Here is a 20,033-nt window from a genome sequence, read left to right as displayed (position 1 = left end):
TCCAGGTCTTTTCTGTGTGAGATGTGCTAACTGCCACCTGGCAACACTTTTGTTCCATCACGACTGAAGGCAGCAGGTAGGCCCAGAGCACTGTCCTGCACCCCCGACATCCCTGTGCATTTGCTTTGTATACTGACAGATCTCACACTGTTGTGTTTGGAGGAGACAGAGAGGTTCCATTGCTCCTTTCTCTATGCAATGTTGTACACCAGAACTGGCAAGAACTCTTTCATCCCACATTCTTTTTCCTTCTTTTCCTTCCTATTATTTCTCATGCGTCATTCTTGTCACCCCTAACTAGACTGTAAGTTCTTTGAGGGCAAGGGCCATGTCTAATACTTATTATTCTGCACTTCCTCCGTAGTATTTAGTCTAGTACTGAACACAGAGTAAGTAAGTACATAGTAAGAAATATTTGTTAATTGGTTGATACTCTGCCCTGGTCAGACTACCTCTGGACTACTATTTTCATTTTGGGGCGCCACATTTTAGAAGGACGTTGACAAACCTGAGAGTGGCCGGTGGAGACAAATTAGAGTAGTGATGGGCCCACGGTTCATGTGATAGGAGAATCAGTTGAAGGAATTAGGGACATTTAGCCAGAAGAAGAGAAAACTTGGGGGGATATGATGGTTCCCTGGGGATTGCTCCCATGAAATTCAGATTTCAGCCACTTTCATGGTCTCGTAAGAGTAATAAGAAAAATATACACAAAGAAATCAGTACAAAGTAGAGTGTGATAACTGCATCAAAGAAGTACAAAATGTTAAGACAATTTGGAGAAGGACAAAGGCCCCTTTTAGACATTCGGTAGCTTTTAACTTCAAACAAACTTTAATAGCTAAAGAATAAATAATATAATGATACATGTAAGATGCTAGTTATAATTACTTCATTATTCCACAAAATGAACGTTCAATAAACCTAAGAACACAGAAATGACTAACAAAACATAATTTTCTTAGACTTGATAAATACCATTTTGATGAGCTAGCATCCATCCCTTCATGACCTATAACCACCATTTAAGATAAACCATTGAGCTGAGTACAGTAGAGTTAACAAAGGCACAATCTATTAATTTGCCAATAGTGGATAAACATAACCTTGTTAAGACACTTCAAATGTTATAATTGTAAAGTGTCTACAGATCCTCCTCATCTCTTTCACCTGATTTCTCTGTGGTTTCACTCCCCCATCTGAGTATTGTGAGGTATCTGGCTGAGTCTCTAGGGAAAGAGATGCAGGTTGGGTTGTTGTGACTCATAGGTCTGGTGTGTTCAGGAGACAGAACAGCTGGCCTAAGAGGCTATGTTTTGTTCTGCACTGAATGGGACTAGAGAAGTAATGGCATCTGGAAAATGAGACTTGATGTTTTTTGAATGAAGGATCCTGATGAGTCTTTTGGTAACATAACCAAATCATTCCTTAAATTGAATGAAGAACTTTTCCCAGAAAAGAGACCCAATTATCTATGTGCTGACTCAGTACAGCTCCTTAATGCTATAGTCTAATACATAAACCTAGTGTTTAAATAGACCATTGACTGTTTTCATAATTGTTTTTTGGCAATAATGTAAACTGCTCTTGAAGGAGGAGATTTTGAATGAATTTCAGAAAGCTCAGAATATACTACCACTGCAGTAAAAATGGGACCAAAGGGCTAGGGGTAGCATATAATTGTGTGCATGAGAAAAGTGATGTTCATTTGTTTAAAATATTCCCAACATAAAAAGGCTAGATTTGTCTAAGTATCAATAATTGCCTGCAGATTTGTCTAAGTTCTTGGTATTTTCCCCTAAAGAATCAAAACATGCTAAAAGGAGTCTGTGACATACTTGAAAAATTTCCCCAAAGATACTCTATTTCATTATTAGAAAATAAATTAAAATGAAATGTAATAAGATATATCTGTCTTAACATTTCATCTTACTTGCATTAAAAAGTAGCAACAGCAAACTTCTTCAGAAGAGATGGTCCTTGGTTTTTTTAAGTAGCCAAGCATACACCAGGAACAGTACTAGATTTGGAGATAGAGAACCCTAGTTTGAACTCTGGCTTTGCTATTTATTAGTTAGTTGTATGACCTTGGGCAAGTCAATTGGCCTCTTTTGGTCTCAATTTTCTCCTCTAACAGAATGAAGTTAGAGTGCTGAGATCTCTCTCAGCTTTAAATCCCATAGTCCTAGTTTCCTCTAGAAAGACTATGTGCCACTCAATGTCTTCATTTTTTACACAGGTTACCCTGTAAGATTCCTATCATTTGCTTTTCCAGGGTTTTGAAGGTTTTCCTTTCACGGACAGCTCAACGTATCCCCTATATGACTGGCGGCCGGGTCATGAGAATGCTGGCAGTAATTCTCCTGATAGTATTTTGGTTTCTCGTTGGTTGGACTTCAGCTGTCTGCCAAAATTTGGAGAGGCACATCTCACTCATCGGACAGGGGCGAACATCAGACCACCTCATCTTTAACATGTGCCTCATAGACCGCTGGGATTACATGACAGCAATTGGTATGTAACTTTTTATGATAATTTTTTTTAATTTGTTCCCCACCTCCCCACTTTTTTTTCTTTTTCAAAAGATGAAAGATGAGCAAAAAAAAAAGATGAAAGATGACTTGTTTGGGAGTCTTAAGAAATGTGATCTCATAGTTAATGAAGTTTCATAGCTAAATGCTTGGTAACTTTCACAATGAGATTTAAGGAGACCCCATTATAAAAAGGGTGGAGATTGAAATAATGTGCAAGGATAAAAACTTCTATCTTTAAAGTTATATAGCATGATATAATATATGGGAAGAAGGCCTCAGAGTTAGAAATATCTGAGTTCAAGCTCTGTTTTTGACACATCCTCTCTAACATACTTATCATTATGCTTATAAGTTGCAGAAAAGTTGCAGCTCTGCATTGGTCAAATGGGAGCTAAGAGTTCTCAACACCATTGGAATCTGGTGGCAGCTAGGTGGCTCAGTGGAAAAAACATCATCCCTGGAGTCAGGGGGATTTAAGTTCAAATCCAGCCTCAAGCACTTGCTAGCTGTGTGACCCTGGGCAAGTCACTTAACCCTGATTGCCTTCCCCCAAAAGAAAAAATAAATCAATTCTCTGAACCCCTTTCCCCCAAAATAATCCTAATAGCATTTCTAAGCGGGGGAAGATGGTAGAGTCAAATCAATTGGAAAGGAGTACTTTGAAGAATGAAAGCACTTTTGTAGTGATCTTTAAACTTCCAGTTTATAACAATGGAGGCTTTTCCTTTCTACTCCTTAACTTAGAAGAGCTAGTTGTACAGTGGTACAGAGGAAAACTACTTTGTTCAGACAAGTAGATGGCCTGCAGCATACTCTCAGGTTTAATCTGTTGAGTGGAAGGAGAAGTGAACCATACTAGTATTTTTCTAATGATTAATGTTAACTATTATGGTCTATCAAGCAAAAGATCTTATTATCCAACTTAGTATGAATGAAGAGAAACTTCTTGCTAAATTTCTGCTTGACCAATACTGAGTTGTAAAGACCCTTCATTAGTGACTCTCTGAAGGCCTGATACCAAATGACAAGGTCATACAACTTGCCATAAGCAGCTGTGGATGACTGGGAACAAAACTGAACTTGAAAAAGAACCATTTACATTTAATGTGCTGGCTTTTGGTAGGAATGTAAATTCAGGTTGTTCAGGCACTACCAGACTTATGAAAATGCAGAAAAGAAATCTTTAGGGACCTAGAAAAGCCATGGATTAGATATTATTGCTGTCGGATGTTGGACTTATTTAATCTCATGTGTCCAGAAGCACCACAAGGAATGAAAGAAAGTTATGAATTTTATTATTTCTTTCTATGGTAGAGGGAAGTATAAAGAAAATCTTCCTCTGGGGAGGGCATGTTTGTGTAAAGTATAAAACTCTGACTCTTTCTGCAGTTTTCCCTCCCACATTTCTTGACAAATGTGTATTGAATGGAAGAGTATTTACCTACGTGATAATCAATGTCTTCATTTGAAATTCAACTGAAAAGGAACTCTTTCCTCTCTAGAAATGACCTGCTGGTCATGACTGACCAGTGCTAGGCAGATTCTTGACTCTATACTATATTTCTTTTTCTTTCTGTTTTCACAGAGTTCTGAAAATCAGGGGAATTGGGGGTAGATTGGAGAGGAGACATAACCTGTCTATATTACATTTTTGAAATTCTTTAGAGATTTAAATTATTTAAAGTGTCTTGGAAATATACTCTGGGTCATTTTGGAGGACAACTTCTATCATGGAACATGTTACTGAAATTTAAATTCAATTAAGTAGCTAGTATGAGCAAGAAACTATACTAGGTGTTGGAGGAGGGTAATTCTAAGACAAAAAGAAGAGAGGAGGTAGTCCTATATTTCTACTAGGGGAAAATAATATACATACATACGTACATATGTGTGTATACATATATGTACACATACATACACACATACATACATACATACACACAATATACCTTGGGAAAGTGAGATTATTAACACTTGGGGAATCAGGAAAGAGCTGTAACACAAGGTAGCTCCTGATCTGGGGTTCGATACAACTAGGATAGAAATATGATTGTTTCTTAAGAGACTATAAACTCCCCTCCCCACCACAGGAAAAGAGGTGGGGTGGAGCCAATAGTGAATGGAACTCTGAATTACAGAAATGCTGAATAGTCAACTTTTTAGAAGGCATAAAGCAAGATACATCTATAGCTATATAATATGCAGCCGTACAATAGCAGGACAATAGATTTCTGACCCATTAGAAAGAATGTAGTTGAGACAAGAATTTTTAAAGTAACTGTTAGTATTTTTTAAAAGGTATAAATAAATAATATACTATTCATCAATTAAATTAGGAACATTGATTATTCAATCAATAAATGCTGATTGATTAATCATCAGGATTTATTGAGAATCTACTAAGTATTTAACCCTGCGCTAGGTACTATGAGAAAAATGTGTGTGTGAGTGTGTATGTATACATATTCACTCTTGACAGGGCACTTATAATATAATTATGGAGAAAAACAGTAGTACATGTAAAATAAGTAGAGCATAATTAAAGGCTAATTAACATAGTACTGACTCTCAATGCAATAGCAGCAAAAATGCAACAACATCAGTATATGCTACAATGGACAAAGAAGCCTTCATGGGAAGGTTGTTGGGGGCTTCTAGTTAAGACTTGGAAGTGAAATGATCTGGGGAATTCCAGTCCTTTCAACAAACAAGCTAGTAAATATTTAAAATGGCAGTAGATGAAGCAATGATCAAGAAAACTAAAGAGAAACACCAGGAATCAGTTTCATCCAGTCCAGGACTGAACAAAATGACAACTAGGTAGCGCAGAGGAAAGAGGACTGGACTCAAGAGTCAGGAAGTTAACATCCTTTCTCAGACACTTGGTAGCTGTGTTATCCAAGACAAGTCATTTAACCTCTTCCAGTCAGTTTTCTCATCTGTAAAATGGGTATTATAATAATAACACCAACTTTATAGGGTTGTTGTGAGGATCAAATGTGATACTATGTGTAAAACATTTCGTAAAGCTTAAAGTGCTATGTAAATGATATTATTATTATTACCACAAGAAAGTAGCCAGAAGCCTGCAAGTGCTTGGAGTAGGGATCGTCTGTGGGGATGAAGGAGAAGTCAGTTTCATATAACTGAGTCTGAAGTCAGTGCAATCTTAGTTTTGATCTTTTGGAACCACAGTGAGGAACAGAACTAGCACCTAGTCACTTGTCCACGAGATAGTCTTGTCATTGCACCTGTTCCTGGGGGCCTTGCAAGAGAAGAAAGGGCCAGAACATTTCCCAGGCAGCTCATGCTCTGGGGACCCTTCTAGGAGGCCTAGGACCAGCCTGAATTCCAACATCCAACAGACCTAGGGATAATACATGGGTGAGGAGACAGAGATGGGATGAGGTCAGCACTCACACTACAAGGAAACAGGTTCATAAGCCTGCAAAAAAGGGCAAAACCTGGTTCCAGCCACCTCATCCAGAAATACAACAACTGCAATATGTATATTACAGAGATTATAGAACCAAAATTCTAATCTAGGAATTGAGGCTAATGGTTTGGGTAAAGAAAATAAAACTGCAAATTACATTAAAATTATTATGGAGTAAGAGAAGCCCAAAAGATAATCCCAGAAGATGACAATAACTCTAAAACAAATACAAGTAAAACCTTGTAGTAAATAATGGCTTGGCCACAAGGACTCCAAAAATGATTGAAAGAAATAAAGCAAAAGATAAAAAATAAATAAATTAGAGTTTTCAAGGAAAAAAAAATGGAATGATTATATAAGCCTAAAACATAAAGGGGGAAGTTTACCTGAATAGTGGACTCACTCTACCCCCTGAATTATGCTGAAACCACTTTAAAGAAGAGAAATTTTGGAACATAGTATTCTAAAAGGCAAAGGATTCCACTTAACAGTAATATCGTAAAAACTGAATGTAAGCCTATGGGAGGAAAAAGTAGACTTATGATAGAAGGGAGGACTTTCAGGCATTCCTGGATAAAAAATAAAACAGAGCTGGGTAGAATACATGAAATATGAACACAAGAGACAAGAGAAATTGTATTCAATCTGCACCTTGATTGGTAAAATTTAGATTTCCAGAAGAAAGGGAGCATTGTAAGTGATCGAAATAGTATAAACAAAAGGAATAAAGCTGAATGGCCATTCAGACAAAGAGGAAAATGACTGGCTAAGGCAAAGTTTGAATGTAGAGAAATAATAGGAAATAAGTTGGTTAGAAAGGGTAGTGGTATATCATGGAGGCCATGGAAGTTAGGCAAAGAATGAACTCAATTCAGTAGACAGAAGAGTAACATTGTAAGTTTTTGTGTACAGAAATGTTGTATGCTGAAAGCAGTGTTTTATGAATGTCAATCTATAGTATTGGAGGGAATCAAATAAATGAAAAAAATAATAGAAGAAACAAAGCTATCACTCTTTGCAGATGACATGATGTTATACTTAGAGAATCCCAGAGCATCAAGTAAAAAACTACTTGAAATAATAAGCAACTTTAGCAAAGTTGCAGGATGTAAAATAAACCCACATAAATCATCAGCATTTCTATATATTACCAACAAAGCCCAACAGCAAGAGATAGAAAGAGAAATTCCATTTAAACTTACTGTAGACATTATAAAATATTTAGGAGTCTACCTCCCGAAACAAACCCAGGAACTCTATGAACACAATTACAAAACACTTTTCATGCAAATAAAATCAGATCTAAATAATTGGAAAAACATCAGTTGCTCATGGGTAGGCCAAACTAATATAATAAAAATGACAATTCTACCTAAGCTAATTTACTTATTCAGTGCCATACCAAACTACCAAAAAACTATTTTATAGAGTTAGAAAAAATAATAACAAGATTCATTTGGAAGAACAAAAGGTCCAGAATATCAAGGGAACTAATGAAAAGAAATGCAGGGGAAGGTGGCCTAGCCATTCCAGATCTTAAATTGTATTATTAAGCAGCAATCATCAAAACTGCTTGGTACTGGCTAAGAAATAGAGTGGTGGATCAATGGAATAGGTTAAATATGCAAGACACAGTAGTCAATGACTATAGTAATCTATTATTTGATAAACCCAAAGACCCCAGCTTCTGGGATAAGAACCCACTCTTTGAAAAAAACTGCTGGGAAAACTGGAAAAGAGTATGGCAGAAATTAGGAATAGACCAAAATCTCACACCATATACCAGAATAAAGTCAAAATGGGTTCATGATTTAGATATAAAGGCTGATACTGTAAGTAAACTGGGAGAGCAAGGAATAGTTTACCTGTCAGATCTATGGAGAACAGAAGATTTCATGACCAAACAGGAGATAGAGAACATTATGAAATGCAAAATAGATAATTTTGATTACATTAAATTGAAAAGTTTTTGCACAAACAAAGCCAATGAAACTAAGATTAGAAGGAAGGTAGAAAATTGGGAAAGAATTTTTACAACCAGTCTCTCTGATAAGGGCCTCATTTCTAAAAATATAGAGAATTAAGTCAAATTTATAAGAATACAAGCCATTCCCCAATTGATAAATGGTCAAAGGATATGAGCAGACAGTTATCAGATGAAGAAATTAAAGCCATCTATAGTCATGTGAAAAAATGCTCTAAATCACTATTGATTGGAGAAATGCAAATCAAAACAAATCAAAACTCTGAGGTACCACCTCTCACCTATCAGAATGGCCGACATAACAAAACAGGAAAATGATAAATGTTGGAGAAGATGTGGGAAAATTGGAACACTAATGCATTCTTGGTGGAGTTGTAAAATGATCCAACCATTTTGGAGAGGAATTTGGAACTATGCCCAAAGGGCTATAAAAATGTGCATACCCTATGACCCAGCAATATCACTTGTAGGGGTATATCCCAAAGTGATCACACAAATGGGAAAAGGACCTACATGTACAAAAATATTCATAGCAGCTCTTTTTGTGGTGGCAAAGAATTGGAAATGGAGAGGATGCCCATCAATTGGGGAATGGCTGAGCAAGTTGTGGTATATGAATGTGATGAAATACTATTGCGCTATAAGAAATGATGAACAGGCTGACTTCAGAAAAACCTGGAAAGACTTGCATGGTCTAATGCTGAGTGAAGTGAGCGGAACCAAGAGAACATTGTACACAATAACAGCCACGTTGCATGATGACTAATATTGATAAACTTAACCCTTCCTGGCAATACAAGGATCTAAGACATCTCCAGCGGCCTCGTGATGGAAAACGCTATCCACACCCAAAGAAAGAACTATGGAAGCCGAATTGCTAATTTTTTTCTCTTCTGTTGAGTTTTGTTTCCTCTTTCTGATGGTTCCTCCTATTGGTTTTAATTTCTACTTACAACATCACTAATGTGAAAATATGGTTAATATGAATGTAAATGTATAGCCTATATCAGATTATGTGCTGTCTTGGGGAGGGTGGTGGGGAGGAAGAGGGAGAAAAATTTTAAACTCCAAATCATATGGAAGTGATTATTGATAAATCAAAATAAATTAATAAAAATAGAAAAGAATAAAAATAAATTTTGATCTTTTTTCATTTTACTATGGTTGGTTAAGAAAGAGAGATCAAGGCAAAAGTTGAGGAGCCAGAAAAAGAAAAGGATACCAAATATGAGCTTAAAGAGAAAAGCAGGGAAAAAACCTGGACACAGTAGATGAGACAGAGAGGTATACAGCTCAATATCCACAAATGCTGAGACAAACTCAGATCCACAGAAAAAGCAGGAGAGAGATGTAGTGACAACACACAGAGATAATGTGAGTCACCAAAACCAGGCTTTTATAGACTAGTATTCACATATTATGACCTTTCAGAATGTTGCTGAAAAAGTTTTCTTGTGTTTTTAACACTGTAGATGAACAGTGGGATTATCTCCTCTTTGTGTGTGCTGTTGCCCTGTTGTCAAGAGCAAGATCCAGCCTTCATGGGGATTCACTTGAAGGTTTCCTGTTCCTAGTATAATACACACAGAACTAAATATTTATTATTTGCTAGTTGCAAGTACCAGTAAATCTCAGGTCAAACTAATATAAAACCAACCAGATCAAAGCAAGCCTCACTACTGTAACTTTCATTCTATTAGTTGGTTAATAAATGTTAACTAAGCACCCAGGACAATCTAGTTCATTCTGTTGATGCTGCTCCTCCTGACACTAGCATCTTGTGCTGATCACATAATGGAGAAACCAAAGCTAAAGCCCTGGGCAAAGATAGGAAACTCGAATGGTGGCAGCATGAGGAAGGGGCAGAGAAAGACCTGGCAGAAAGACGAGAACTATCTTCATTGACTTGCATCCCTCTGAAATCGAATTCTCCAAAGAAGGCTTGGTGTCTTGCCACCAGCAAGAGGGAAATAAGAGAAGACATTTCCTTTTTATAAAGTTATTCAAAACCAAAGGAAAACAATCAGAGGCTATTATCCTCCTTTAATGAAGTGCATGACCTCTTCTTGGTCCTCTGTTGGTTCAGTTTTACTCCACGGAGAACTTTCAAACTGTAACTGGGCCAATCAAAAAAATCAACATAACAAAGCAAAATTGGACCATAAGTAAAGTTTGTCTTTGGTGGTGTTCTGCCTCCCCTCCCCACTCTCTTCCATGCTAACATCTCCCCCAACTCAAATACCTGGTTTTTTTTCCTATTTTAGTAGGGTTTGCTTTCATCTAGCCATTAAACTAATCCTTGCCAGTGGGTTTACTACTAAGGGCTTATTTGCATTTTAATATAGGCTTCTTGGAGGGTGGAAGAGGCAGGAGGCAGAGAGCTATTTGGGGCGACACTATGCCTACCACCTCTTCCATCACACCTGATAGGTGTCCTCCTACTCTAACCCTTCTGAAGACCAGCTCTGAGTGCTAGTAAAATATGTTTCACACAGCAGTATGCTTTTGATTTTTTGCCCCATTTTCAGCATGATAGCATCCAAATGATGCTACATTTAGCTCCCTCGAATTTAACATTTTCTAGTATGTAGCATATGCCCCTTTTCAGTTCCTTGTATACATATTTCCCTAAGTACATGTTTACCACAACATTTTCCTGCACAGTCTGTGTTACAAGAATTTTGCCAAATGTCTTCAGTCAGGTAGTGAGCTAGGACTAATAGCTTGGGAAGCTAACAGCCTTGTCTTTTATGGTTTGTTGCTCCTGATTTCCTGGGGAGAATATTCTCTATCCTTTTATGCTTCTCCCCATCCTGTGTCACCTTCCTTTGCTCTCTGGCCTTCAATGTTTATCCTAAAATGTGGTGTCCTGCAGTGAACACATTACTCCAAATGTGGCCAGACCAAGTTAGACAGTTGAGATTCTGGACAAAGGACATTACATGTTCATTTTTTCAGCCCAAGATTTAAAGAACATTGAAATGTCAATTTGTTACTGTAATTCTGAGTACAAATAAATGACATGAAACCATAAGTGTTCGACTTTAAAATAATATTATTTGAGCAATTTATTTTCTTGGTATAGAATAAATTGTACTAGCTGGGAAATACATTGAGTAGAAGAGATAATTCTAATTCTTCAAATACTTGAGAGATTTAATGAAAAAAATATGTAGCAGTAAAAACATAACAATCAGCACATCAAGATTTTGAAACAATTAATTTATTTTGTACAACTCTGTTTACTCTTTGATACCCTGAAACTATCTTCATGGGCATGTTTCTCTAACTGGTCTTAGTTATTTTCAAGTTAGATGAAATAATGTTTTCATTAATAGGATAACAGTTACCTAATGACCTCAAGATCAGTAGGATCTAATCTCCAATTCTGGATGTGTCACTTACTACATGTGTAACCTTGAGCAAGTCACTTTACTTCTCTTGGCTTTAATTTTTTCATCTGTTAAAGGAGGTGGTTGATCAAGGCTACCTCTAAGGTCCCATCTCACTCCTAAATCTATAATCTTACAACAGCAAGGACTTCTTTATCAGTTTTGGTGTGCTGCCATTCTGTAGAAGGCATTGTTCTTGAGGAGTCAGCAATTAAAATTTCAGTGCTATATAGTACTGAACTTCAACAATTCATTTCTATACCTGCAATTCCAAAAAGTAGTCTTTCATTGAAGTGCCAAAATGTTAAGGACAGGAGAAATTCTGAAGGGAAGGTGACCTAACTTGGAATATGTTTTTTTTTCTACTTTATTAATTTATTTTGATTTATCAACAATCACTTCCATAAGCTTTTGAGTTTTAAATTTTTCTCCCCTTTCCTTCTCACCTCCCTCCCCAAGATGGCGCACAATTTGATATAGGCTATACATACACATTCCTATTAAACATATTTTCACATTAGTGATGTTGTAAGGAAGAATTAGAACCAATAGGAGGAATCACAAGAAAGAGAAAACAAAACAGAAGGAAAAAAATAGCAAGTAGTACGCTTTGATCTGCATTCAAACTCCATCATTCTTTGTTTGGATGTGGATAGCATTTTCCTTCATGAGACCTTTGGAGATGTCTTAGATCCTTGCGTTGCTGAGAAGGGCTAATTCTATCAATGTTAGTCATCACACAATGTGGCTGTTGCTGTGTACAACATTCTCCTGGTTCTGCTCACTTCACTCAGCATCAGTTGGAATATGTTCTGATGAGTAAAAATCATTTGGTCATTTGCTGGCATCATAAACAGTAAACTTTTATGCTTATCACCAATTTTGTTTAAAAAATAGTTTCCTCCTGGCAAGAACTAATAGATAAAGCTCAAGTACCTCATTAATGGTGCACTTTTAGTCTCTGTATAGTCTGAACCTGCTGTTAGGTTTTATTCCTGGTGTAATTAGTATAGCTCACCAGCTGTAGGTACAATTGGTTAGAGGACACAGATTAGATGCTCAAACTTTTCTTCCATTTTCCCCTTCAAGTAAAAGGTACCTAACTATTTCAAATAAATCAAGCAATAAATGTTTATTAAGCTCAGTGCCAGGCACTGTGCTAAGCACTGGGGATACAAGCAAATGTTTCAATGGCTGGATCCACACTTCCTCTTTAAGTTCCCAGTCCCTTGCGAAGCACCCTGGGAAACTTTTCCTGTAGCACATCACATTCATAATATTCTAATTGTATGAGTTCCTAAGACCTTCCTAGTAGTTTCTTCCTAAGACTCTTATTTTTTAAATGAAGTGACATTTACAATGATGTCATTTTTAGCATTTCATTGAAGTTTCATGATATACTTTGTGATGATTACAGACCACAACAGAATTTGAAGTCACTCTTAAATTAGCATTAATAGAGCTGATAATAGTAACTCACATTTGTATAGCACTCATATTTTACAAAGTGCTTTCCTCACTATTCTGTGAGTGTGAGTTAGGTAGTCCAGGCATTACTATACCATTTTTTTTTTACATATGAAAAGGCAGGGCCTAGGTAATGTTAAGTTATTCATCAGTAACATTCTTTGAAATTCATTTTAATGAATTGAGCTCATAAAATTGATAAAGAAGCCATTTTCATTCTATTCTGCTTTAAAATAAGAAACCTTAAAATGGCATTGTTTTATAGTTAGAAGAGTACTGGATTTGGAGCTAGGGAACTTGGTCTGGAGCTCAAAGCCTGACATTTACAGCCTGTATGACATTGCACAAGTCACAGTCACTTTGGGTCTGCTTGGTACTAGATTCAGGGTAACCAACTGGATCTATTCATGGTTCTGAATATAGTTATCAATATGGTAGGAATTTTTTGTTTTAAATCAGGATCAGTTCTGACAGATATTCTCTATCATAATAGTATTGTCACCAATCAGATGGCAACTCTCTTTGGTGCTTTTTCACCTGTCCAATTCTTTCCAGAAGGGATCTGTCTTTGAATAAATCCCAGACTTTGGTCCTCAAATATTGACTTACCTGCTACTTTAAACCTTACTTCTCTCTGTGGCCCAACTCTCAGTTGACTTTGCCTGTTGAATCTAACAAGATCTTCTTGAAAGCCTTTTGCCTCAATCCCATCAATTTTTCTTAGGGTAGACATGTACCGGTCTAACCATACTTATCAACCAAACCTTTCATATGTATATAACATGCTACTGTGACTTATAAGCCGCCTAGTAGTATCTTCCATATGAATAGTTAATTAACTTAACAAACATTTATTAAGTGTCTATACTGTGCAATTTATTGTCATAAGGATGGGAAGAGACAGAAAAACGAAGGCATAGCTCCAGGCTTCAAAGAGCTTACAGTCTTATAGAGGAGGTAAGATACAAAAAAAAATGTAATATACTGCCATTCAGAATATCATAAGCACATAAGAAGAGTGAAATATGATAAAAAAAAAGAATCTGAGAGCCTTTTGGCCTATCTTGATATCCTATCTCCTGAGAAAAAGTACTCCAATTTCTATTTTAAAATGGAACAAATATTTAATTATCTCTCTACACATATATTGTTATTCATGGTTTGGTATAACTGTAACTCTTAAGCTGCATTTGTATCTTTTAATATTTAAATGTGTTTCTTTAAAGAAACCAAACATTATAACCACTGAGATAGTTTAGCAAGAGTATCCTGATCCCCAGATTTACCCTACTCGTGCAGCCAATATCTTTGCAGTGTCTCTATGGCAGTGAGATCTTTACCGTCATATGAGTTTTTCTCATAATCTTGGGATCACAAATTACAATTTGTACTTAGATCACCATTGCCACTCACCTATATTTATTGAACTAGAAAGATAAACAAGGGACAGGGATAAGACTAAGAGATCATTAAATGAAGCAAATTGATAGTCTTAGGTTTCCCCTCCATCTAAGAATATCATCATATTTTCATGTTTTAAGTAAATTCAAATAGAAATTACCCTCAGATTGAAAAGTGCTAATTAGCTTCCTTGGACAACTCCCTTTCATACCAAGAATCCAACAGAGACTACATAATCTTTGCTTTTTCTTCCCATATTGACACTCTCCTCTCTTTCCTTCCACAAACACCACATTTTTGAAGCACAAAAAGCAGTTTGCTCAGTTATTTAATTAGGTAGTATGCCAATGTTTAAAAGTGACTGAAAAATAAGGTAACAGACATGGTTATGCAAGGAAAATCTAAAATAGCATCAGTTCCTGAAGATTTAAATATAATTACCTTAGAAGATCAGGCTGTGTTATGACAGGATGAAACTTAATGTAAGTAAGCACTATGTAATCAGCATTGGGAGGGAATAGATTAGTTTGGGTCTGCAAAGGACTTAGATTTTTCTTCATGAATTTTTATCTGTGGATTTTCATCCACATCATTTCATACAGTCATCTAACTTCTTTCAAAATTCATTCAATTCAAACATATTTAATTGGTGGCTATTGTATGGGGGAGTGAAGTTGAACTATGCACTGGGAATACAAAGATTAAACCAAGTCATTGACCACGAGGAGTTTACAATCTAACAAACATTTCTAAGAAGGGAATGAACTGTCTCAGCAGGTAGTTCACTCCCCACTATTTGAAATTTTCAAGCAGAAGATGAATGAAAGCTTGTTAGGGAGGTTGTAGAGGGAATATTTTTCAGGTAAAGATCAAAATAGACAACTTCCAAAGTTCTTGCTAACCCTGAGAATCTGAGTGATTTTATGTAAGTAGACAGATAGATGGATAGATAGATAGATAGATTAGACAGATAGATCTATATCTATAGATAGATGTAGATATAGATATAGATGTGTGTATGTGTACATATGCCAGGAACACTTATCTCCCCAAGTTCAAATCTGGCCTCAGATATTTACTAGCTCTGTGACCCTGGGCAAGTCACTTAACCCTGTTTGTCTCAGTTCCTCATATGTAAGAAGAAGGAAATGGCAAACCACTGTAGTATCTTTGCCAAGAAGACCCCAAATGGGGTCACAAAGAGTCAGACACCACTGAAAATGACAACAACAAAGTGTATGAATGGGGGAGAAAGAGAGAGAAAGAGAGAGAGAGAGAGAGAGAGAGAGCGCAAGTGAGAGTGAAAGCCAGAGAGAGCCAGAGCCAGAGAGAGAGAGACAAAAACAAGAGAGACTAAATTGTATCCCAATTTTAAAAGAGTTAAACAAGAGGTGTTAGAAATTTTAAAATAAAATATTAGATTTTGAGAAATTCTCTAGTATTTTTAAGGCTTTTTAAAATGTTTATTAAATATAACCTTTGTAGAATAACAAGTAACCATAATGACTTCCTTATTTGAAAATTTGATAGTATCAAAACAGGTAATAATAAAGGCTGACATTTATATAGCACTTTGAGGTGTAGAAAGATTTTTTAACCTGTATTTTACAAATGAATAAATTGAAGATGAAAGAGGCTAGGTAATTTGCCCAGATTCATACAGCTAGTAAATACCCACTGCTCGATTCAGACCTATGTCTTCCTAACTCTGAGTCTAGCTCTCTAACCATAATGCAATACTGCTTCTGGGTGTTCAATAGCAGGACAGATTGATTACTTCTCATATGAAATATAGGATCTTTTTTTTTAATAACTTCTTAGCTACCCAACTTATAACCTCCCAGGGGAAAATGTATAAGGAAAAAAGAGTAACAGCTTTAAAATACCAAGGGAATGGATTATGGATTCATAGATATAGAAGTAGAAGGAACTTTAACATCCATCTACATCAATTCCCTTATTTTACAGATGAAGAAACCAGGGTTCAGAAATGTTAAGTAACTTGCCGAAGGTCACAACTAGTAAGTGTCAGAGGTAGAATTTGAACTCAAGTCTTCATCACTTTGGGGGCCAACTATATTATCCACTTCACCAAAACAAGGCTAAAGTTTACTGCCAAAAGTTCATTTTAGTGTATCACCTGAGAATGGATGAATGAATGAGTGAATGAATGGATGGATGAATGGATAAATCAAGCATTTGTTAAGAACTTACAATGTGCAAAGTACTATGCCAAGTTCTCGGGATACAAATAGGAAGGTAAGACAGTCCCCACTCTCTTTTTTTTTCCCTTTTTGGCTAGACAATGGGGGTAAGTGACTTGCCCAAGGTCACACAGCTAATAAGTGTTATGTGTCTGAGGCTGGATTTGAACTCAGGTCCTCCTGAATCCAGGGCCAGTGCTCTATCCACTGTGCCACCTAGCTGCCCCACAACAGTCCCTACTCTCAAGGAGCTCACATTCTAATAGGAGAAAGAATACACATAGAAGGTTTCATTCAGCCACTAGTTGGATTGATTCCATGGTCCTTATGTTAAATTAGTAAAGTGGTAGTATGTCTCATTTAATGTCATTTCCACTGATAAAAATCATATCAGTTTCTGATATTGAACCATTGGACAGTACAAAGAACATTGGTGGCAAGAATTTTCTTTTCTGTGTCTTTAATGAATGTCGCTATCACATCTGCAGGAGCAACCAGGAGGCTACATTTTATAGGCCATGCTTCCCAGGGTTCTGGGCTGGAATCATTTGTCATTCAGAAGACTCTTGGATTCAGGGTCCTGGACTGTTTTTGTTAGGGTCTGAGGAGACATGGTGGTCAAGGTGGTGGTGGTGATGTTCTGACTTCAGAGAAAGAAAGGGAGGAGATAAATGTCAAAACTTTCACTTTTGAAGAATTACCATGTAACAATACACCACAGTGCACCATAGCTGGGACAGCATGGGCTACAATAGGAAGATTCTGCTGCCTTCCTTCTGATTCTGATGTATGATTCTCTCTTTGTATTTTCCTTGTTAAAATGGCTATAGTCATGAACTTGGGGTATATGGGGCAGGTCAAAGGCCAATGTTAATTGGATGGCACAGTTTGTCTCATGATGACTTGAAATTTCAGTTCATGGCTTCGAAAAACAAATCAAAATATAGAGTGGTTAATATTTTTTTGAAATAGCATATAATTCTTTGTAGTTTAAAAATAAAATCCTCCTCACAGAGATATTCTCACACCCTCATTTGCATCTTTAAAAATAAACTCATTTATTTCTTTTTTAATATACCCAAACTACCCATCAGGATCATTTAACACCAAAAATGTTAAGATTTTTTTTTAAAAAACAGAAACACAACACATATTTCAACTCCTACATAATAATATAGCAAAATTCAGTAACATCTGCATATTTTCTTTACAAATTGCAGTGTTAGTCTGAAGTTAATTATATGAAACTGATTTTTTACTCAAGTACGACTTTTACATATTACATTTAGTCTATCTAATTGCTACCTTGAATAATAAATTGTTTCTCAGCTAGAATGTATTGTTTGGTGTTGCTAATGAAATGATTTTAATGTTGAGCTTAACTCTTATGAGAAAGTTTTTTTTGTTGTTGTTGTTATATATTTTAAAAGTAGCTCCCCATTGACAAATAATAAATAACCCATTGGTTATTTTTCCTTAGTCTATCTTCTGTACAAGGAGTTTGTAGAGAAGTATAGCAATAATTGATAGAAATATTCTGCAAATGTAACTCTGCACATATTACAGTATTTTCTATACCACAATAGGATTTCAGTGTTTACCAGTTTCTGGGGATTTGGAACAGTGCTTATTTCTTTTTTGGACCATGACCTGTGATTTCATTGCCATAGGGAACTCCTCCATGGGAAAATTCCTTCTATCAATGCGAATTGGCATTTGCTCTGAAAATAGTCTTAGGGAGTTGTCTGAGGCACTTAGAGAGTAAGTGACTTGCCCATGGCTATTGTCAGAGGCAGGATTTGAATATAGTTCTTCCTAACTCTGAAGGCTCTTAATAATACACTATACTATGGCCACTGAGTCAAAGGTAAGTATTAAACAAATGTTTGAGAATAATGGAAAGATGATCTTTGATTAGGCATTAACCTTAGAAGGAAATGTGGAGAAATTACTTTACTTGTCTAATAATTAAAAAAGAGGAATTGCTGATATGTAGAAGCAATGGGTCAAAATGGATCTGATCATCAGGATTCAAGCAAGTAGTCAACATCCGGGAAATACTCAGATATTGTAAGTCAAGGCAGGAGGCTGCCTCTGGCCAAGTCATCCAGGCAAACAGATACAGACACTTTGAACCTAAGAAAGCCTCTGCATCAGCCACAGAGGCTCATGTGTGTTTTTTGCTGGGACAGTCTCAGGGCATGGTCAACTAAAGGTTTGTAGGTGGGAGCAGTCAAATCAAGTCAGAGGTTAACATTTGAAGTGAAAACTGTAGGGAAATATATAAAGAAAGATGATCAGTGAGATGTTGCAAGGCATGTTAAGCTTGTATGCAGGATAGTTTGGAGAGGGTAGAGTTGGGTTGGGCAGAAAACTAGGAAACTATAGAGTGAGAGGGTAAAAATCAGAATTTGATTAGGAGTGGTAGCAATAGAGAAGAATGAACAAATATGCACATTTAAAAGGGAAAATATTGGATTTAGGTATTAAGAAAAGAAAGGAGTCAGATATAACTGAGATTTCAAGCCTGGGTGACTGGAGAAAATGAGATAAAATTGAGAGAAATGGGAAAGTTGGGAGTGGCAGCATATGTGCTATGATGAATTCCCCTACCCAGTGAAGTACAGCTTAGAGCAGGGATGGTGGACCTGCAGCCTGGAGGCCACATGTGAGGCTGCAGTTTCCCCACCCCTGGCCTAGAGTGAAGGATAATCTTGATACAAACAAAATCTCACTGAATAATCTCAGTAAGGCTTTTCTTTCCTTCAGGACTTGGTCAGAGTTAAGGTTCCATATTATCATCCAATCCCTTTGACTATGTAGTGAATTTTCAGAAAATGGAAGAACTTTCCCTGACTTCTATGTGATAGCAAAGCACTCCAGAGTTCTGTTAGATGATAAATCTTGGCTCATGGATACAGGGATCAACATTTCAACATCCATGCCATGAAAAATCTGATGAATTTTTTTTCTTCAAACTAAAGAATTCTGCTGTGTTGAGTGGGAGTTTCCTACCTTAATGTTTCTTCATTGTTGTATAGAGATCTTCAATGATTTGTCATCAGTAAGCTAAAAGAATGTGGTACAGTGGAGTGAGTACTGGGTTTGGAAACAGGGGAGACCCAACTTTGAATCTTAGCTCTGACACTAGCTCAATGAACATATTTAAGTCACTTAACTGCTCTTTAACTCAGTTTCCTCATCTATAAAATGAAAGTAGAGATGGGTGGTAATCTGTCCCCTTTGGAGAAAGTACCCACATTGGTGAGATCATAGATTCCCTTAAGTATTTAAAGTATGTATAATATGTATTTCTACTTACTTATGTATGTATCATATTACCTGATTTGGTTTATGTTTAAATGGAAACTTTAATATGACTGGAGGTATATACAAACATAAAATAGGTTGCCTTAGGCTTAGGAGATAGTGGATTTTGGCTCCCTGGGAATCTTTAAGCAAAGACTGAATTATCACCTGTTGGAAATGTTGCAAAAGAGATTCTTATGCACACACATTTTGAACTTGATGGCCTCTGGCCCTTTGCAAAATTAAGATTCAGTGATTTTTAATATCCTTACATTTTATATCATAAGCTTGTTACAGTAAAAGTGC

At 36.4% G+C, this 20,033-nt stretch overlaps 1 protein-coding gene across 1 annotated transcript in view; it reads left to right on the top strand.

The window, feature by feature from the left end:
- GPR158 (G protein-coupled receptor 158) overlaps positions 1 to 20,033 on the top strand; it is a 413,352-nt gene that overhangs the window by 373,419 nt on the left and 19,900 nt on the right. The window contains exon 7 of the mRNA XM_027841527.1: positions 2,276 to 2,514. Coding sequence (XP_027697328.1) covers positions 2,276 to 2,514 — 239 coding nt within the window. The remainder of the gene's footprint in view (positions 1 to 2,275; positions 2,515 to 20,033) is intronic.

The sequence above is a fragment of the Vombatus ursinus genome, unplaced genomic scaffold (assembly GCF_900497805.2).
Source record: "Vombatus ursinus unplaced genomic scaffold, bare-nosed wombat genome assembly UNPS02014861.1, whole genome shotgun sequence".
NCBI lineage: Eukaryota > Metazoa > Chordata > Mammalia > Diprotodontia > Vombatidae > Vombatus > Vombatus ursinus.
This window is presented reverse-complemented; position numbering and strand designations above follow the sequence as displayed.